At 27.2% G+C, this 23,316-nt stretch overlaps 1 protein-coding gene across 2 annotated transcripts; it reads left to right on the top strand.

Moving 5' to 3' along the window:
• The first annotated feature begins 1,334 nt into the window (after window positions 1–1,334).
• Window positions 1,335–16,170, top strand: LOC142330123 (UDP-glycosyltransferase UGT5-like). Of its 2 annotated transcripts, none has more exons than XM_075375207.1 (8): window positions 1,335–1,511; window positions 3,139–3,327; window positions 6,018–6,220; window positions 7,769–8,237; window positions 10,446–10,674; window positions 12,100–12,319; window positions 13,469–14,729; window positions 15,761–16,170. In XM_075375207.1, exons 1-7 carry the CDS (start codon window positions 1,509–1,511, stop codon window positions 13,755–13,757), a joined length of 1,602 nt encoding a protein of 533 aa, XP_075231322.1. In that variant the 5' UTR covers window positions 1,335–1,508; the 3' UTR covers window positions 13,758–14,729; window positions 15,761–16,170. The 2 variants fall into 2 exon arrangements, with proteins under 2 accessions (XP_075231322.1, XP_075231321.1); XM_075375206.1 differs by having other exon boundaries at window positions 13,469–14,733.
• The last annotated feature ends 7,146 nt before the right edge of the window (window positions 16,171–23,316 follow it).

Raw genomic sequence — 23,316 nt, 5'->3', positions numbered from 1 at the left:
CGAAACATTAATTTATATTATAATTTAAAAATAAAGATATATAACTTAAAAATGACATTCATCTAGTGCAACTTTATACAATTTATAAGATATTGAAGGAGAAAGGGAATTGTTGTTCAAAATACGGAATGAGTTACAGGAAGCACCAGACATAAATGAGGTTTTAAAAAAGAGTGAATTGCTTTCTCTGATTTTAGAAAGGCTCTGCTGATGTTGCTTTTACAGCCCTGCAGAATCAATATTATCAAGGTTCATTTAATTCCTTTTGTTCTATTATAAAATGGCTAAGAAGCACCTTTGGTGAAAACAGGTTAAATGGGTTAGCTATGTTATGCAATCACTACAATAAGGTTTCACTAGCAAGGAGCAATTGGTTTTAGCTGCAGTTAGACAATCTACATCTAATCCTGACAAACTATTGTTACAAAATTAGTTTTTTTAAAAATAATTATTTTATTTTTGTGTACAATTTCATAGCAATCCCCCCTTCATCCATGAAAGAAGTTAAATTCAGAAAGCTCCACCCCTTCTGTTTTCAGCTGGATACCTCTACTACGTAAATTTTCAAGGGTCAATTCCCGGATCTAACTCCCATTGAAAAGAAATAACTCATATAATTAAAATTTTAATGGTCCTGGTGAGACAAAACTATCAGTATGTATATATATATATATATATATATAATTTTACTGAAATTATCCTTTATGATTCATATAATATGACAGACCAGCTAATAAACAATAAAAATTTTATATTACACAAATTTAAAAATATTAGAGATCCACAAAGATGACATAAAATTAAATATATTAAATGATAATACATATGTAAATGCAAAGGAAATTTCAATTTTATAAACCATTAGAAAGTGTTGAAGGGAGAGTCTTATAAAAACTGCAACAGATAACAGCACTCATGTAATAAATTAATATACAATTTTCATTATTTTAGTATTTCTAATTTTTAATCATAACTGATGCGTGTAAAGTACTTATATAAAGTACTTTCACAGTAAAATTAAGGTAAGATAAGTCTTATCTGGATATTCTGTACTAGGTGGTTTATTTTATTAAAATTATCAAATTTCTCTCTCTCACTCACTATCTCTCTCTCTCTCTTTCTGTGTGTTTGTGTGTGCACGTGTGTATATACAATCTTACAAAATTCTTACAAAACAGATCTTTTAACATGTATATCACAAAAAATTAATTCTTGAAATCAGTTTCAACAATAACTCTTTATCTTTTTCTTGATAAATCAAATTGTTACCCAACCCACTTCAGGATTTTTAGATGTTTAAAATAATACAATTTGTTTTTTTAGTTTCAGTCTTATTTAACAATATACTCAGTGTTTGTATTGATATACAAACAAATTTAATAATAGTTACATTTTTGTGTATTTAATTTTTTTTTGTTTTTTATTATTACTTTTCTTTTAATTTTTTTAAGAAACTCTTATAATAATAGTTTTTAAAACCAAAATTGGTTCAGTGAATCCAGCTAATTATGGTAAGTAAAAAGTTAATTTTTATATGTGTAAATAAATATGTAGTTTATAATATGCATTATTGTAATGTTTTTCAACACAAATTTACCTAAATTTTTACACAAATTTTACCTTCCTGTGCAACGTTCCATTTCAGATGATCTTTCTTTAGAGTTTTTTTCTTTTTTTTTATAATGACTTCTGTTATGATGTTATTTCAATAACATTTAAAAGTTAATGTGTTTTTTTAATATAAATTAGGTTAAACGATTATTTGTTTCTGTTAAAAATGTTTAAATGCTTATAGCTCCTGAACCCAGTGTCCAAATCTACATTTTCTTATAAAATTGTATACTTAAATTTTGTAGTTAAGTTTCAAATTTGTCACCCTTAGATTTTTACATTTTGTATTGAAGAGAGAAAGAAAGATATTAAGATTCTTTTAAACCTTTCCCATTGATTAATACTTTCTATATATGATTTTACACTTTATCTTTTAAAAATGTAATTAATTACAAATTAAAACTTTTATTCTAATTTTTCAATTCCAAACATCTCAATTAATACAGAACTGGTCAAATTTTATTGGGTTTTTCTTTTTTTAATTTTCTACAGAGTGATATATAAATATTTGGAAAACAGAAACTTTTAGAGTATCATTCTTTTAAAGACTATTTCACGTGACTAAATTTTCATATATAATTTCTCAGCAAAAAGGATTATAATTGCTCTGAAATTGTTAAAAATTCAGGCATTGAAGAACTGCATCCCTTACACATACAAGTGTACCAAAAAAATTTAAATGATATGATATAATTATTCTTTTCTTCAGGTCAGTAAGTAAAGAGACAGGTCAGATAGCTATAGCCCTTACTAACTGCAGCCTTGAATTGTTTGTACTTAATCGGATTACTTGAACTATTGAATACGTTAAACCATCTGAGCAGGGAAGAGATTGCGGTTGAATTAATCTAGTTTTGGTTCTTACAATAATAAGTTTGGAGGAATGGGTGATAGCTGAAAGTCTTTTGGTTTACACCATCTCTTGAAATTGTGCATCTCTTTGTGTTAATGATCAAGTTTTTAAGTAAATTCTCAGGAAAATCTAGTGATAGACCAAAGAAGCTATCCATATGGATTTATTCTTTCTCCTTTTGTTTTAGTTTAGGTGCAAGTAATTTATCACATCAGCATCTCCAAAATTTTCATATGTTGATTACTTATCTGTAGCTAGACAACATCTGAAATAACATATACATATATGCATTATTGTACATATGTACAATAATGCGAATTTTTTCTGGAAAACTCAAACATTTCTTCACTTATAACTGTTATATCTTACCAGTGTTAAAAAAACAACAGCAGCTGAAAATTCTATGAATAATTTTTACTGGTAATGCAATTTAAAGAAGTAAAAATAAAATAGGACCAAGAATCAAGCTCTTTGGCCTACTGTGACAAACAGTTATGTTACTGATGCACTGTATCAATGAGTTTCATTAACATTAATGGTTAACAAGACTATAAAACCAGCTGTATAACTGTAAGTGATGTTGTAAGAGAGTACAGTTTTAAATTAAAACAAAACACCTATTTAATTAAAAATAGCTTATAATAATAAATAATTGAACTAATTTTTTTTTTCAGGAACAAAATATAGTAATTAAATTTGTGTTATTCACTTTCATTATGGTTTTAACCTGCTGCAGTGCTGCCAACATATTCTGTGTATTTCCAACTGCGTCATATAGTCATCAACAACCGATGCTTGCATTAAGCCATGCTTTAGCTGCTAAAGGACATAATCTTACTGTAATAACTGCAAATCCTAATAAGGTTAGTAACAAATTAATATAGTACGAGATCTGTTCAGAAAGTATCAATCATACAACATTTTCTTTCTGGGATAGGCCAATTTCTGTTTTTTTTTTTGTTGTGTAAAATACTCCTTTTTTTGTATTTTAGTTTATTTCTTTTAATTTGTCCTACTCCTAAATTTCAGTTACGTGTAGTGTAGTAAACATGCAGTGGAATTCTGAAATCTGAATCGTTTTTGCTTTTGTTTTGAGATTGTCAATGAAACGATTAGCTAGGAATCCATAGACAGTCAGTTTTTTTTTTATAGTATATTATTTTTTTAGTATCTGCTGATGATTGTTTGACAACTGAAATGTCATCTGTTAGATTTTTGTAATGTTTTTGAGTGTTTTCTAGATTTTTGAATGGTTTATACCTATTGAGTATGTTCTTAGATATTTAAATCTACTTTTAACAAACTAGTAAGTAATCTAATACAAAAAATTACAATTAGTACTCTTCATCAAACTTATTCTAGCAAAATAGTTGCATAGGATAACTTTTACAAACTCTGAGTATGTAAACTTACTTGATAATTTTCACATTTGTCAATTAAAATGATACATTGAGTACCTAGTTCGCCAGTCTTTTTTTAAATCTAATTAATAACTTTTTACAGTCTTCAATTTTAATTTTTATTAATTACTATTCCCATAAAATGTAGAAACCAACAATTTTTTTTGCAAAAAATAGTTTTAAGTTTTATAATACAATTAATACAATGCATCTAACTGATGATAGTTTTATGGTTATAAAGTAATCTGTATAAAACAGCTTAAAAAATTTGTATAATATAAACAAATCTGTGTTCATTACTTTTGGCAATTACAAAGATTCTATACCAGATAAAATATCTATCACAATCAATTGTCAGCACCTTAAGAGAGTTGAAACTAGTAAATATCTAGGAGTGACATACGACTGTAATAGAAAGTGGATGTGCACATGAACAACATAGTTAAAAAAGCCAAATATCTAGTTTATGTTTTCTACTGTTGAAATAAGTATTATCAAGAAGGGAGATGTTGCAAGTATACTATGGTCTTTTTCACAGTATGGCAGTGTATGGTATCATCGGATTCAGGGTGGGAGGGGGTTCTTTATGGTTCTTCATTTGATTCTTTGAACAGGCCACAAAAAAGTATTTTTAAAATAATTTAATCAGTGAACAGGATCCAGGCAGACTATTTGACATCAGGTGTGTTTTTGTTGTGAATTCTATTGTGTACCTATACAATGAACTAAAAAATGAGTTTATTAAGATTCCAATTAACACTCGTTTTAAAAGTATTAAGTTACCAAAACAAATGTTAACAATTAGACAAAGCTATGTCTACAACTCAAAAAAAATATTTCAATGAATTGTCAAATAAATTTAAGGAACTTGATGTTAAAAAAAAAAAATGTAAAAATGAAAATTGAAAGATCAAATCAAAAAGATTGATATTGTATAGAGGACTTATGATTATCTTCTAGAAATGGATTCTATATTTTTTTGTTTGTTTTGATCTTTTCTTTTGTGATCTTTTAATTTACTAAAACATTAACTTTTAACATTTTTAGTATAGTTCATTTATGTACTGTTTTAATTGTGTGAGGTATACTTCACGATTCATGTAAAATACATAATGTTTTTTTAAAACCAATTATATATAGCTATTTAAGCCCCCCTATAGGTCCTTTTTGTATATGTAAATGCTAAAAGGAATTTGGTAATAAATAAGTAAATAAAAGTACTTATATATATATACATATATAAATTATTTATATATATTTATACTTACAAAGCAACTTATTTGTTTGTTGAAACTGCCTCAGTCAGTCTTTACTTAAAAAAATATGATGCTAAGGAAAAATTGAAAGGCAGTTTATGTGATTTGACTGCTTGCAATTTTTCATTCTGAGGAATACCCTGACTACCTCAAGCTGTCAATTGAAACTCAGTTGATTCTATAATTGGGTATAAAATATTTTTGAAAAAATGAATAGTTCACTTAATACTGCCATGAATTCATAAGAATATAAATTCAGTTCCCCTGATGTGCATTAAACATGTAATAGTAAAAGACTTTTTTATTTAACTTCTTTTATTAAGTGTTTTCTTTTTAATAATTGGGAAAAATTACTTCAGACCATCGGGTATATATCTTTGAAAATTTATTTTTAAGAATATTTATTTTTCAAACTTATCTTCATTTTATTATGCTGCAACACTATTATTACACAATTGAATTAGAATAGAAATTAAAAATTTAGGAGATAATTTTGACTTATTGGAACAATAAGAAATCTAGATTTATATTCTTAAAAATAATACTGTAATTATACATTCAGAAAAACTTTTCAATACATCTATACTTTTTTATGTTTAAAATAACTTTTCAATAAGTTTAAAAGTACTAATAGTTATTATTAATGACCTATTTTCCTACTGCTAAGATATTTTTTTAGTCAGAAGATTTTTTTACAGCTGATTATGCAACACATTGTATTTCATTGATGATTAATCAATACTACCAGCTGTAATTCGTTGTTGAAGGGATTTTGCATATTTAGCTTTAAAACGATTTTTAAAGCTAATTTTCTTCATGAAAGAGCAATTTCCATGTAATTTGAAAGTGAGTAAATTATTGTTTCTTAATATTATTAAAACTTTTTTTTTATTTAAGGTACCGATGAAAAATCACAGAGAGATAGACATGAATTTTTTATATCGTTTGTTTCAAGAGGATATAGAAAAAGTTGAAAAGGAAACCGGATTCACATCTCAGAAAAGACAAGGACTTTTTAATTTAATAAAATCCGGTCCAGCCGTATCTGAGTATATAGCTTATCACATCTTTAATTCTTTGCAAATACAAAATTTGATCAGGTATTTGAAATTTTTTTTTGTATTTTTTAACAATCATTTTTTCTATTACGTAAGCAACAGAAAGTATACGTTCTCAATACTCCAAGAAGTTAATACACAGTAACTCCTTATCTATTTCACTGTATTTATAATGATAAATAACCAAGAGTTTCTCATTAAGGATCAGTAAAAGTAGAACTCCAAACCCCAGCATTCTTAAATATCACTATATGGTTATCTGCCCATTCTCTACCTTAGTGAATTTTTGAGTTCCTCATAAATCTCATTTTCTTTTCGATTATCTGTAATTTTTCCTCTTTAAAAGAAGATGCAAAGATGATCCAATCCATTTTATATACTGTATTTTCTTTTTTCTATTAAATGCTTCCTTTGATATCTTTGTTCTTATATATCTTTTTAGTTTTACAGTCTTCTACAATATTAACATGGTCTCTGATTATGTTTTTTAATCTTTAATTCTTACTTTCTTTCATATGAACATTTTTTTTTTGGCATATTGTCTCCTTTTCCCATTACTTTTCTTAATGTTAATTTTCTTACTCTACTTTGTCATAATGCCCAGCACTGAAATCATCTGGTAAATATTCTGTGACTCATCACACAAAATTACTGCGTCTTCTAAAAAAGTTATTTGGTGTGTTTTTCTTCCTCCAAAATTAATCCCTTGTACATACATACTAAACAAGGTTGGGGGTAGTATTTAGCTTTTTACTACTTTTTGAACTGGTTTTTTTCTTTAGAAAAATTCAGAATATATTATACTTCTATATTACTTCTAAAGAAGTAAATTAACTGGTTGATGCAGTGTAAAGGTTTTTTATTCACTGTCAATCTTTTAACTTTGACATTTTTATCTCTTGTATTATCTATTATCTCTTTCATACGCTCTGGTGTTTCTTTAATTTTTTACCCATTATAATTCCATTAAAAACAAAATTCACTAACCCATGATGCCTTAATAATCATTTGCCTTTTAATTTTTACAAAATTCATACCTCTTCATTCCCTACTGTATAAACACTTGTACAACATACTTTGTCATTTTATGACCTAAATAAAATTCATCTAGTTATCCCCTATATTAATATTTAATTCCTCATTATCCTTCTTTATGTCACAATCCTAAACCTTTGTTTGTTTTTACTCTAATTTGTTTTTAAGATGACTATCTTTCCAACCATAGATTTATGCCATCCTATTTCACTTCAATTCGGTTGAACATTAATTCTTTGCTTGGGTTAATTTTATTGATATTGGTATTGGTAGAAGTATTATTAACTTTCTATTTTTGTATACAGATAGGTTTCCTTTTCATAGTAAATATTTTTATTTTTTTATTTTAAGTCTTCCCTTTCCATATTTCAGTCCAATTTTCTTCAAAATGTTAAATATTTTGTTCAGTCCTATATTATCAAATGCATCCTCTGCATTATTAAATCTTTAAATAATGACTAGAAAAAAAATTGTTTTATTTTTTGCTTTTTTATTTAAATCATAGTAATTTATTTTAATAATAATAATAATGTGTTTTACTTCTTTTATTAACAGGGAAGTTAATGGAACAAATTACGATTTAATGATCGTTGAACCATTTATTATTTCTAGCTTGTTAGGATTTTCTGATATGATTGGAAATCCACCAATTGTCGGCATCTCAACAATTCTTTCAATGTCAGCTATTGATATTGAATACGGTAATCCTGTAATACCTTCATATATTGCTGAAACATTTGGGTTTTACTCTGATCATATGTCACTGTGGGAACGTTTCATAAACTTATGGATTGTATTATATCAAAATTTATATATAACGAATATGTATATGCGACCATCACAAGAAAAAATAATGAGACAGTATTTTGGAAATGTTAATCGTAATTTATGGGATCTAGAATCAAATAAAAGTTTACTGATCGTTAGTGGCGACTTATCTACAAGTTATCCTAAACCACTGCAACCTAATACAGTTTATGTTGGACCGATGCACATAAAAACTCCACCACCATCTTTACCAAAGGTTTGTATTAACATTTATATAACAATACCATAAAAAAAAATAAGTATTGTATACTTCTATAAAATTGTTACTTCTGAAAAAATGTAGGAGATTTTATATATATATATATATATATATAATACTACTAGCAGATATTATAAGATTTTAAATACCAATAAAATATATATTAAATTAGTTAACAATAACTATTGGTATTACCACTATGTTATTCAACATCTAAGTTTCAACTTTGAGGCAGATCCAATTCAACATGTCTACATCCATCCTCTTCAATTTCCAATTAAACATTTTGATCCTGATAGCACCCGTTTCTTTTCAGATCATCTATAATTTTCACTTTTTTCTGGCCTCTCATTTTTTCACCTTTCCACTGATCCTTCTAGCACTGTTTTAATTAATATTTCACCTCAGTGATATATTCCATCCATTTAAGTTGTAGGTCTTGTACTAATTGATCTTACTTAGCTTTTATTCTCATTAACTGTCCTCTTCATTTTTTACTTTTCTGTCCATTTAACCTTCCATGTTTTCCTGCATGCCCTTATTTCAAATGATCCCAGCCCTTCTCTTTTTCTTAGTTTCTATGTTTCACATCCATACAGGATACATCCAAATGTAACATTTCTTTCAACTATAACTGTTTCATTCTGTTAATCGCTTCTTTATCATTGTTATGCTTGTTTTCATTTTATTCTTACATTCTAAATCTTCTGTTAACATGGTAATAGTTGTAAAAGGGATGAACCCACTTTATCTAACAAAATGCCAGGTCTGGCATCAAGTTACTGTATGTACTATTTGAGATTACACCCGAATCCTCTTGGTGTTAGATATACCAGTGGCATTAAAAATCTACAAAATTTCCTTTGAAATTTGGTTACATTCAAATAATAAAATTCTATGAACGTTTCCTATTCCTTCTTATCAAATTTCTCTTAACATAATTATACATGTTTATATTTCCTCTAGAAACTCTACTTAATTTTTAATTAATAAATAAACAATGAAGCTATAGTAAATAGTTTTAGATTTTTTAATATATTATTTACAGGCTTCTTAAATTAACCATAATACCTTACGATGGTTCTGTAGGCTAAACAGAAAAAGAGAGAGGTTTCTTACATTGTTTCCCCTACTTATAGTAGCATGAAAATTAATCTGAAAGCATTTTATTCAATAAAAAGTAACTTTATTTAGGAAAAAATCATATCTGGTTAATTTGTGAATATCTAGTAATTACATCCTTTATTCTTAATCACTCCACATACATGATTTGACATTGATTCAACATTCTACCATAATTTTTTTTTTTACTTTTTTATCATGAAGCCATGCTGATATTAAGGCTTTAGTGAGGTCAGTTTTGTGGTACAACTAATTTTTGAGTTGTTTTTTTACTGTTGTCCAAAGATTTTCAATTTGGTTTAAATCTGGGTAGTTGCCTGGCCTCAGGAGCACTTTAATATTTTCTTACTCAAAGAATTTTTCCATTTTTTGACAGTATGGCATGGCACCAAATCTTGCTGGAACACTCCATTGCCTAGTGGGAATTTGTTTTAAAGTTATGACAGAATCCTTTCCTTCAGAATCTTTATATATTCATCACTTTTCTACATACCATCTACTGGAAGTGTTGAACTGAGAAACAACCCCAAAAAGTTTTTTTCTGGAGATGTTAACTGATTGTTAGATATGATTCGGTGATGTATTTTCATCTAATATTTTTCTAACATACAGAACCCTTTGCCCCTGAACATAAAAATTTGATTTGCAGGAAAATATAAAATTTTTCCAGACTTCTTTGGTACAGTTAACGTGTACTTCGGCCCACAAGAGCCTTATTTTGTACATTGCTGGTGTTAAAAGCTGCGTTTTAGCTGGCTAACGAGCTTTCTGTCAAGCTGCAAGAAGTTGGTGTTTAACAGTTGTCATGTACAAATCTGTTCTGTTGGCTGGTAATTTTCGATTTAAGTCCACAGAAAATAAATTTTCGTTAAGTTTACTATCTTCACTTACTGATATCCAATCCTTTGTAGGTATAGTTTTTCTTTTCTGGTGATATTTGCCTTTCCTTTGAGGTGAGAAGGAACTATTTTCTTTAAATCATTTTAAAATCGCATAATTAAAATTATTAATTTAATGTTACGTTATGTAATTAAATACTTGTATAGTTTCTTTAAAACACAAAAAATATACTTTTTTTTCTAGGATCTTCAGGAATTGATGGACAGTGCTGAAGATGGTATTATATATTTTAGTCTCGGTAGCAACATGAAAGGTAAATCAGTGCCTGAAGAGAAACGTGAAGCATTCCTTAAAGCTTTTAAACAATTTCCAAAAACAACAGTGTTATGGAAGTGGGAAGCAAATACAGATTTACCTGGAAGACCCGATAATGTTGTAACAAGAAAATGGTTACCACAGCAATCAATTTTAGGTACAAAAATGTGTGTCAATACACAGTTATAGGCAAATGAATGTTTTATGTAATGTGATACTTTAAATCTCATAATGCTTTCAATTGAAAGCAGTTATCTTTGGTGATTATATTGTTTCTCACTGGTATTTTTTTTTCACTGTGGCATCTAAAATATATATTACAAACAGTTTTCCTGAATTAGGATGAAATGTGTTTACAAGTTTCTCAAAAAGTATGTTAGCTTTGAATTTTTCTATTCATTCAGTATATTGATGGGATTAGCAGCAAAAATGAACAAAAACCTTTAACCACATATTTTATATTCTGTTGCAATAAACAGAATAATGCAGTAATTTCTTACTGCATTATGTATGAAAGGAATCTTCAACAGCACAGATGACACTGAGTTAGCTAGATTTAGTTTAACCAATTTTTGTATTGAAACTGAATGTTCTGTTAATTTACAATATATATATATATATATAGCATGAGAAGATTCAGGTTTATCTAATAATAATAATTAGATAAACCTGAATCTTTAACTGAACTTCAACCTGAATTACTTGAATTCAACAAAGCAATATTGTTTCAGTAAAAGGAGACTATTTAATTTAAATTAAATAAATTAATTGGAAGATCTTTCATATCAATATGTATTTTGTTAATTTGAACATCAATCACTTACATCAATATTTTACATTCATCCCACATTCATGAACCAGCCAGCCAGTCATATTTAAGGTCAGCTACCTTTTATTTGTCAATAAAAAGTACCTTTGGAAAGGTACTTTTTATTGACAAATGTGCAATCTGTCTACTGACATACGAGCAGTTAGTGACAAGCATATGGGTTCATGAACAACATATAAATTAAATAATGAAGCTAATTAGTGATATGTTTTGGCAATGCTTTAATACGCTGCCACTACAAAAGCAACATGTTGGCTTGTAAAAATGTGCGTTTGAATTAGATAGTGTATTTGGCAGGACAGATGGGATGAGATGGCATATGAGCGATATATGCACAGTCTCTTTCCAGATGTAAGGGCATTGAAAGTTGCCTCATGAATCTCCCGAATAAGCATGTGACTCAGTTCCTTTCAGAGCATGTTGCCTTTTAGGATAGGCTGGCTTGATTTGGCTTGACTAACTCGAGTCAGTATCCTCAATGCTAGATATCAGATGATAAATATCATGTGTTGTATATCTGCCCAAAATATGAGTTTAGATATGCATAGATGGTCAGGAACCTTGAGGATATTGGTTTGAGTCTGGATCTGCGAGCTAACTGGAAAGTTAGAGATGAGTGGCGCATTGTTGAAAGATTTTTGAGGTTTTTGGCACTTGAAATGATTGCAAAGAGTGTTTATTGTAGAATAGCAGTATGGCTGGCAAGAGACCCGTTAAAAATATTATTAACTGTTTAACTCAACACTGTTACAGCCCATCCAAAGACGAAGGTTTTCATAAGTCAGGTTGGTCTTCAGAGTTTTCAAGAAGCAGTTTATTATGGTGTACCAATACTTGGTATACCAATGTTTGGTGACCAAGATTTCAATGCTAAAACTTTATCTAATGCTGGTGCTGGATTGAAGGTTGAATTTCAGGATATAAATTATGATAAGGTGTACGAAAACCTAAAGCAACTTCTCACAAATACAAGGTCAGTATTCTAGTAAGTTGATAATAATACAGTAATTATTAAAGACTTTTAAACCTAAGTTAAGGTATTTTCTGAAGTCAGGATCATATCTAATTGGGAAAAGAAGGACAGTCAGAGAGAAGTATATAAGATAGATTGTATATAGTTATTGGATGGAATTAATTAGTATGGCTGTACCCAATTTTTCCCTAAACCCAATAATGAAGCTTTTATAAAGACACCAGATAGGAAAAAATGTCCCTGGATACATAAGTAGAAAAAGCTGACTCCTCCCACAAAAGTAAATAAATGCTAAGAATACATAGCTCAAAGTTTGATCCCTACAATCCTACTCTAGCTCATACCCAGTGGGCACTTTGTCAAACACAACAGAAAGAAAAGAATTAAGAACTCAGAAAAGAGGAATGAATATGAAAAAAAATTCAAGTACTGAAGAGTGATGTAAAAGAAAAATCCTAAATCTCCAACAATAAATAATTGTTAAAATTGATTGATGAGATTGTTCTTTTGGCAGAAATGAAAAATGAGTTAGAAGAAATTCTGAATGCTAGGATTTACTACAAAAGAAATTCAACTTGAAAATAAACTTAAAGTAACATAACATACAGTGGTTTACCTGAGAACTGCTACAGCTGTGTTTTTATCGATATAACACTTTAGTAACAAGATGATTATATTTATTCAAAATGTTTATTTTATGCTAATCCATATTCCTTCACAGTTGTGTTCACATTAATTTATTTGATATTTATCTATTTTTAGTTGAAATTATGATGACCTCTAGCAATATAAGAATTAAAAATTTATTCAAAATATATACAAAAAAAGACATAAATAATTCAGAGAACATCAGTCAAAATTTGCATTTCAATTAAAACTTTAAGAAAATGGTGTGCTATAATAATTGTTTTTAGGTGGATAATAATTGCCTTCGCTGACTACTTATTGGCTATATTTCTTTACAATAAATAACACACAATATAAACCAGTAAAATATTAATCAAAACCAAAGTAATGTTAATAATTACTTAGACACTGTAAATAACCAACTACACTGTAAATGGGTTGAATGTACACAGATTTATTTTTATTAATGTTAATACATTTAATAAAATATATTTAAGGCAGTCTCTTATTTTCTTATTTCAGTTATAAGAAAAGTATGATGCGATTATCATCAATAACTAAAGATAAACCGATGTCAGCTGTGGATACTGCAGTCTGGTGGGTGGAATATGTACTAAGACATAAAGGTGCTCCACATCTGAAGCCGGCTGCGTTAGACTTAACTTGGTACCAGTACTACATGGTGGATATCTTTGTTATTTTAATGTTCGTCATTTTGATGACTTTATTGACAATTTATTTTATTGCAATTATTGTGATTCGGAAGTTATTTTCAACAAAAATTAACAGTAAGAAAATTAAAAGAAACTAAAATGAGGTGGATTATACTATCTAGTTTAATGTAATTGTATATGTTAATAAATAATTAACCAAATTGCATTTGCAACAGAAGATATTAAAAGAGTAAATTTAAATTAAATTTTATCACATCCTGCTTCATCATTTCTGTTCCCACTTAGTATTTTCTCAAAAACTTTTTATTTTTTTTTTTAATATGACAAAGTAAGAAAATAAACAGTCAGCTTTTAAAGCAGTAGAAACAGTAAACTATCTCAGTCGTTCTCAAAACTGTTTCTATATTTATAAAAAATAACTGTTTCTTATTAATTCATCATATTAAAAAAATTTTTCTGAAGAACAATATCTCTGTGAAAGTTTTGTAGGGTAAAAAAATAAAAAAACAGGGAGCAGTCAATCTTAAATTAATTTTAATGAATTATTATGTATGTAAATACCAAAGAAATATTTTTGCAGAAGAAATTTGTTTGCAGATCATTTACTGCATAATACTTGGTGTGAAGTGGTTGCTGTTTTCTATAGTGCTATTTTGAGATTCTACTTTTTTGTAATGTTTTTCTAATCAACATTTTAATCAACTTGAAATGTGTGACATGAGAAATTATCCTAAAGAGTTTATTCAAGAATTTATTGAACTATATCAGAGTTACCCTCGGTCTTTGGAAGATAAAAAGTATAGCAGCAGGGATCTTTGGAATGTACCTGTTCTGATATTGCAGAAAAAATGAAGGAAATTGAACCAACCATGGATAAAGATCTGGTCATCTGAAAAATAATTTCTTTACGAACCACATTCAAAAGAAAATTAAAAAAGTTGATTCAAAGTGCAGTGGAGCTTCTGCTGAAGATGTGTACAATCCTAGTCTCTGGTACTATGACCTTCTTTTATTAACTGGGGACCAGGAAATACAATGAGAAAGTAAATCCTCTTTGGATCCTAATGAAGACGAGCTAGAAATACAAGAAGAGGAAGGAGAAAACTTTAGTGGGTATGCTTATTTTAATTAATCATTCTAAATATTTCAAAAAATACATTTACAATATTTTTATTTTTTTTTTGTATTTACTATTATGTTGAAATGTGGTATTTATTTCAATGTTATTTTAAGTTAATTAATTTATTACTGTAATTACACAGTCAATGGCAAATAACTATAAAAGTTTCTGGAAATTTTTTAATTTAATGACTGTAATAAAAAGTACATAAAGTTATGCTATTCAATCTTGCCACAAAACATTTCCCTCATTATTAAAGAACTTCAAAAATACAATCGCAGCTGCATGGTATCCTGTAACAGCTTACATGATGACTCGTAACTGATGATCATCACCCCTCCTTATTTCACCATTCTCTGTATTTTCTAAATCCAAATTTGTGGTGGAATGTAGGATTGCATAACTCTTCATCTTAGAAAGTTATGTTAACACACATGTTGCTAAAATATGATTGTTTCAACAGTTTTGGGTATTATGTTAATTGTGGTATGAAAAATTTTTAATCTCGAAGTGAGTATGCCAAATGCGTTTCCAGGACATGTTTTGCATGAGATAATCAATAATTAAATATAATTAGATCATTCCTATAAAGAGTATTTGTTTGGAAATGGTTTCATTAAGTAAGTAGTCAATGCGCAAAAGCATTATCACTAACCATCATGTATGGTAAACATTTTTTATCCCTACTGTTGCAGAGGTGATGCCCTTGGAATCTGAATATCATCATCAGCTTTTTATGAAACTTTGTAAATTCAATGACACCTTAATCAGACACGCTTCCATTATCTCCCACATCAATCATAACAAGTTTTGTACGTCAACAATAAAATACTATGTGACAATTTATAATTTTAATAACTGCCAGAATTAGATATGGTGGAGCTATCTTGATGTCTTTCCCATCTAATGCTCCAAGGCAGTGTTGGGAAATTCCAATATAGGTAGGTCAAAATCTCTTTCAAAATCTAACCATTCTTGTTTGGAACTTGGAAATTGAAACTATTCCCATTTTTGTTTTAGGAATCTGAACAAAGCAGTTCTGAAGTAATTCAAGAGGGATTGCCTTTAAATATGAGGAAGTTAACAAAAAAGGGTAAAGTAATTTACCAATAATTTACAGAAGGTATATATGCTATACTGTCACAGTCTGAAGATGCCTGCAAAATTTTGGGTGAAATGTAGCCAGCAATTTGAAACTTTTGAGAAAAGAATGTTTATCCGTTAAAAAAAATTATCAACAACACATTGGTTTTTGGAGAGTTAAGAGAAATTGAACCTCGATTTTGCAATTTTCAATCTCCCTCATACAGTTCATGTTCATCTACTACGATTGCAGCAAATATTCCTATGCCACAAGAATATGATTTTTTTAAATTTATAAACATTACACTAATAAATTCCTTTATGTAATCTATTAGTTACAAAATAAATAAATAGATTTAACAGAAATAATTTTATTAATTTTTTTTTACAAATTTTTTTTTCATGTCTTAAATATTAATAAATATGATCAATTAATATACTTGCTTTATTTAATTTACTAATAATTTATTTGTTTAAATATTTATTTATTTGTAATATTAAATGTTTGTATGATTTATTATACAATAAACTCACCCGCAACATTCACTCCAAAAACATTTTGTGTATAGTTCTGCATGTTTCTGGTATAATAATTGGGGTATTTTTGGTACATAGTGATTGTTGGTGGGGGGGGGGGGAAATTACATATGAAAATTTTATCTTTATATGTTCTACCAGTCTCAAGAAACCTCAATGTTAACCTTTCTTCTGCACAGATTGCTTCTCTCATTACACTATTCTTTTTAGTTATCATTGGTGTTACTAAATACAATAAAATTTTAAAATTTTCATCCATTCACAAAACATTTTTCAGATCCTTTTGTGCAGAATCTTAAACTTTGCTTATTTTTTCAACCAATCTTTACACCACTTGTTACATTTACTATTTAACATAAATATTATTACCGCAGCACTAATTATTTTTCTGTGTGATGACATAATGGACAGAAAAATACAATGTAGAGCAATCCTGTTATGCCCTACTAAACACTGTTTAGTTACTCAACTTCTATGTGCGAATATTGTGAATGTAGTTGTACCTTCTCTGCTGCACATTAAAACTCTCAGTATTGTTTGCATCATTCAAACATAAAAAACATATGATTAAACACATGAGTAAATATATGATTCATGTAGTGAAGTGTGGTTGTCTATACAGTCCACCTCCCTGCACTGTCATGAACATTTACACATACTTTTGCTTTCCAACAAGTCTAGGGCTCAATGTAGGGGGCTTTATATGTATGAATGCAGTGACTGTACATACAAGTAATACATACAAGTAATTATATAAAACTATGAATAATGTAAAGGTAATAAGTATTCAGAAAGAACACAAGAACACACACATTAAACTTTTTTTATATCATGGTTTTAATAATTCTATAAACAAATATAATCCTTGTTTTTAACTGCGATAATAAAATTAAATTTATTTTAAAGCAAGATAATTTATTTTTTACTGTACACTGTATTTCACAAAAATCTTCATTTTTATAATTAAAATTGTATTTACAATTAGTTCTGTTACAAATGGTTGAGGGAATATTATGGGAGGAGTATCAATTTCATTTCTAGAAAATTCTTCCTTATTTTCATATTCATTTCATTTTGTCTTCATTTCATACTTTATCAACTCAACCACCCATGCTTCACTACCATAAAGAGCACACACAACAAATACTTTCACATGATGTTCTTGCAAACTTCATTTCCAAATGACACTCCTTCTTATTTGTGGCAATGTACCTTATATTGTCTATCCTTTTATTTTATTACAAAAATAATTATAAAAGTGATTTGATTTCCTATCACAGTTCATTCATTACCTTGATTTTTACTTTTTATTTATTTTCAAACTGAAGTTCTATCCTATCAATAAAACCATGTTATTTAGAAATTCTTACTAATTTTGTGATTTTTATTAAAATAACATCTTCAGTGAATCTACCCTTCTATTTTTACCCCTTATAACTCCTCTCAAATTTATTTAATTCAAGCACCATTTCTAGATTCAGACCCTGCCTTGTTACTTTCTGAATGGCAGTTTGGTTTTCTTCATCTCCTAGGCATCACTGCTGCCAGAGATTCTTGTATGGATTATATTAACAATTTTCTTTCTCTAAAAATCTTCTATGAAGTTTTAAACAATTTATTCCATTCTGTATTATTAAAATACCTTCTCTCAGATTTACAAATACCATGTAGGTGGCTTTATTCTTCTTAAGCTCACTTTTTATGATTAATTTTATTATTAACGACTCTTAATTCAAATTTTTCTCATCATATTATTTTCTTTTATTTAAAAAATTTTTGATTATAATTTTAAAAAAATTGCAAAGTTAAAATAACATTTAAAAAATTACTGATAACCATTTTCAAATTGTAAAAGGTTTTAAAAATTTGAGTAAAATATTGATTTTACTCTCTCAGAAAAAAGGCTTTCAAGGAAAGCTTTCTTTTCTGAAAGAATCTTTCAGAAAAGGCTCTTCAATGAAAATGATGCCTACCAGCAGAACAACACACAATCCCACTGTCACATTGCAAACAGAATGTGTCAATTCTGAAGATATTGAATTGCAATCCAGTTGAAAATTTATAGAACATCATGGCATTATATTGTGAAAGCAACTTGAACAAGAGAATTAAGTCCATCAATTAACACTTTTAACAAACAACACATGAAGAGAGTAGGAAGCTAATCCATTGAATACCTGATGGATCAATGCATAGTAAAGGTTGATCAACATTATTTAGTAAATATAGTAAAAATGTTAACTATGCTGTTTTCTTTTTTATTTTATGAGCTTAAATATGAAAAGATTATGTTTATAATAGATTATTACTTGCTTGCTCACAATGAAATAACCTATGATGTAGTACTACTTTCCAATGCTGTTTAAACTTTTTGTAAAAGCTAAAAATAAACAATATCATAATCTGTTGCATGTTTGATGCAATAAATAAAAGATTTAAAAAAATAATAATTACGCAGATATGTATGACTTGCATTTTTTTATAATTAAAGGGTGTTTTTTTTTTAAATTTAATATATAACACAAATTTATTCAGGGATATAAAATTTTCATACATTACATTATATTGTTTGCTGTAAACTACTGTTATTACTATAATTAGGAGTGTTACTTTTTGCAATATGCCCATGGCTACTGTTAGAATTACCATGTTTTTCAGTGGTTGTTAAGTATTTTAGTGGTATATTACTTTTTATATACATTGGTTTTGCATTTAAAAGATTATCATTCATTATTTGAGAATTTGTTATACTAGTCTTTTTCAATCCTTTTTCAATTGTATGTCTGTTTATACATTTTTGTTTTTCATTTGGTTTTTTCATATCTGAATGTACTTTAATATTGGTATTTTTAATCTCAGTATTAACTGTTTCATTATTATCATTATCTTTATCGAAGTTTGTTAAAACTGATTGCCTTTGTTTGAACTGTTCTGTTTGAGATTTTAAATTAAGTGAACTGTTTTTAACACTATTATTTCCATGATGTAATGTATCTATTTTATTTACACATATTGAAGAAACATTTTTATGTTTTTCATAACTTTCATTTGTAATATTAACATTTTTGAAATTTTGTTCATTAATATTTAAATCATCATTACCTGTAAATTGAACTATAATTCTTGGTATCGATGCATCTCTTTTATTAAGCTTAGAAAGATTAAATTGAATTTTTTTATCTTTACTTGAAGCTGCAATATTCATATTTGTATTAGCATAATTAAATGCAGGTGGAAAACTTAATAATGATGTATCCATTTTTTTTAATGATGTTATTATGTTTGGATCTTTTATATCAACTACTGGGGTTAAAAGTGGTTTTTGCTGATAACGATGATTAATCTGTTGCTGCTGCTGCTGATGGTTATTATTATTATTACGTACTTTTCTATTTAAATTTGGTATATGTGTTTGTAAATCATTAATATTGATTATTTTATCATTGTTTTCTTTGTTAAGATTGTGTTTTATTAACATATTATTTGATAAAGAGCAATTCTTAAATTCTTTTTCATCCACTAATGTAGTAATATCATTTATATTATTATTGCTAATATTTTTCAAATCATCTGATGAGTAATTATCTATGTGAAAACGTGATATATTTTTTAATTGTAAATTATTATTATTACTATTTGTTCCATAACCACCATCATAATTATCTTTGAATAGACTTTTTGATTTTAGTTCATTATTTTGATAAACTTCATTTTTTTTACCACTCTTTAATGATTGATGCAAATTTTCTTCTTGAATATTTTTTGACACTATGTTATTAGTTTCATGTTCACCATTTTTTTTACTGCTAATTAATGTTTTATATATATCCCCTTGACTATGTTTTAATTTTATTTCATCTGTTTCACATTCATCAGGCTTTGTATTAATTTGTGATAATTTATGTAAACTTTCAACATTACTTTTGGATTTCAATGAATCTTTTTTGTATTTGTCATTCTTGTATAACATTTTGAATAAAATTTTATGATTATCTTTTGATTTCAATCCATCTGTCTCATATTCATTGAACTTTTTATCTTGTAATGTTTTGTGTAAATTTTCTTGATTATAATTTGATTTAATTTCATCAGTTTTACATTCATTAATCATTTTATTACCTGACAATATTCTGTGTAAATTTTCTGGATTAATTTTTGATTTAAATGCATTATTTTCATATTCATTGAACTTTGCATTATCTTGTAACACTTTATGCAAATTTTCCGAAAGAGTTTTTGATTTCAGTATATCTTTTTTATATTGTTCATTGTTGTGTAATATTTTAAAAGAATTATCTTGAATATTTTTTGATTTTATACTTCCTGTTTCGTATTCGTTATTTTTTACACTGTTCTTTGATATTCTGTATAAATTACCTTGAGTATTTTTTGATTTAGTTTTGTCAGTTACATACTCATTATTATTCTTGCTGCTTTGCAATGTTTTGTACTGTATATTTTTAGGTTTTATTCCATTTGTTTCATATTCATTTTTCTGAGTTTTGTACAAATTTTCTTCAAAATTATTATATTTTATGCCTTCTGATTTACATTCATTATTAGTTTGGCTGTCCTGTAACGTTTTATACTGATATCCTTGAAGTACTTTAGATTTTATTCCCTCTATTTCATACTCATCCTTATTTTGACCACTAATAAATGACTTATATAAATCTCTTTGTATATTATTTTCATTTAAATCAGTATTTTTTAGGGTTTGTTGTTTATGTTGAGGGAAAACCAAAATTTGATTATTTTTTCCTTTTTTTACTAAATTTTTTATGTCATTTTTTAAATCAAGATTTTCTGTAAAATGTACAAATTGATTTTTATTTGAATTTATCAATTCATCATTTCTAGAGCCCAATATTTCATTTTCATTAATTAATTTAGAATGATCTTTGGTTTTTAAGTCTGGAGTATATTTTGAATCAAATGAATAATCATTTGATGCGTTATTCTGATTTTTTGAGAAGAAACATGTAGAATTATTTATCGGTATATATTCTTTTTCATTTAAATGTTTTGATATTGATTCACTGTTAATGTTAGGTATAAAAGCATAATGATCAAAGTCAGATTTTAACAAATTTAGCCTATTAAAATCCAGTCTACTATCGTCACTGAAATCAAGATTATTATAGTTGCTATCAATATTTTGGTTAACATTTTTATTGTTATTAATACCTTGTGTATGCGGTTTAAAATATAAATAATTTTTACTTTGTTCGAGATCATTGGGAAATTCTTCTGAAATCCAATTTAATTTATTAAAATTTAAATCTGTATTTTTATTATTATTGCTATTATTATTATTATTATTATTCAAAATATTGTTGGTATTAAAATTAGTCAAACTCTCTTGATTAGGTTTCATTAAATCATCATAATCATTTAACGATGAAAAATTATCTTCTGGAAAAATATTTGAATCAAAATCTTGTATTTTATTACTATTTTTAAAATGTAAATTTTTTTTATGTAATCTTGTTTTAAAATTATTTGTAACTTTATCATTATCATCATCGTCATAATCATTTTTATTATTGCTGTAATTACTACCACAATTTCCTTTAATATTTGGTCTCATGTTTCGATTATTCTTTATTTTTTGGTAGGAACGAGGAATTTCAACTTCACATGTCCGATCCAGTGATTCTCTAGGAATATTACTATTCATATCTTCCTGATCAGTTTTTACAGATGTATTCCTCTTCTTAGTGTTATAAATAATTAGATTATTTTTATTATCAACCATACTATTTCCTTCACCTTGTAATGAACTTTCATATTCATCCAATTTCATTTTATTACACTTCAACTCCTTACTTTTATAAGATTCTGAATTATAATTATCTTCATGGATATTACTTATTGAATTTGCATATTTACTGTTGCTGTTATCTTTTGGTCCAGATTCAATCGTAGACATTTCTTCTTCTTCTTTTTCTTCTTCATCCTCATTTTGTGTAAATATATGCGGTGGATTATCTTTTGAATAAATCTGTGAATACCAGCTAATAATTTTGTTTAATGGTTTTGCACTTGAATGAAAAGTTTCATTTTCAAATATAATTATAGTAAGCGTAAGTATACTGAAAATATAAAATACAACAATAACATGCCAAAAATTGTTTATTTTATTTTTTGAAAGTGTAAGAAAAGGGAGGAAAACTTTCATATAAACTAGTCACTCTCCATATTTTTACTCCTAGCAGTTAAGAGAAAGTACGTATGCAATACCTGTGCGTAAGAATGCACTTTTCACTATTAGGCTATGCTAGCTAAAAACATTATATTAATATCAGTATTATTTTTACATTCCAAGAATTATTAATTGGTATTTTAATTTGTTAAAATTAGTTTTAATGTTCAGTTACAAAGTAATTATTATAAAATGTGAGATTTATACACTTACAATTAACAGTAGTGTCTAATATTAATTTAATTTTTATTATAACTAATTTTAAAACAAATTATAAATAAAATTGTTCATTTTTGCAATTAGATTAAATAATATTGTTGATTTAATTAAAAAGTTTTATTTACAATTACTTTGCTGTAGTTTTAATACAAGATAAAACTTTCCAGTAGCACATTGTAGAATCCCTTTGTGTTGCAACTGTAGTTTCTTTTAAAATAATTATAAATTACCTTAACATTATTTATATGCAACATAGTTTTATTTAAAGTTCTTTATGTGCTCACATTAAAAATTTGACTGGTCCCACTTGTTACAGTAACAAACAAAAAAGATGGTGTGCTGTGGCTGTTTATTTTTTCAAGAATTTTGTTAGTTGATTAATATCATTAACAACAGTGAATGATGTTGTTAATGATGTCATTAACTACAGATTAGTTAATGAGTTCATACATTTCAAATTTTGACACTTGTAGCTAATCTTGAAGATAATCTACCCATGCTGAGAAAAAACTGTAGATCTTGAAAACTTAAG

The sequence above is a fragment of the Lycorma delicatula genome, chromosome 9, assembly GCF_047948215.1.
Source record: "Lycorma delicatula isolate Av1 chromosome 9, ASM4794821v1, whole genome shotgun sequence".
NCBI classification, from domain to species: Eukaryota; Metazoa; Arthropoda; class Insecta; order Hemiptera; family Fulgoridae; genus Lycorma; species Lycorma delicatula.
The sequence above is the reverse complement of the archived record's forward strand: the minus strand, read 5'-3'. Positions and strand labels throughout refer to the sequence as shown.

Excerpts from the sequence above, each read along its gene's own strand:
- LOC142330123 (XM_075375207.1), top strand. Across the intron at positions 3,328-6,017 it reads TAACTGCAAATCCTAATAAG|GTACCGATGAAAAATCACAG; the intron begins GTTAGTAACAAA and ends TTTTTATTTAAG. Across the intron at positions 10,675-12,099 it reads ACCACAGCAATCAATTTTAG|CCCATCCAAAGACGAAGGTT; the intron begins GTACAAAAATGT and ends ACACTGTTACAG.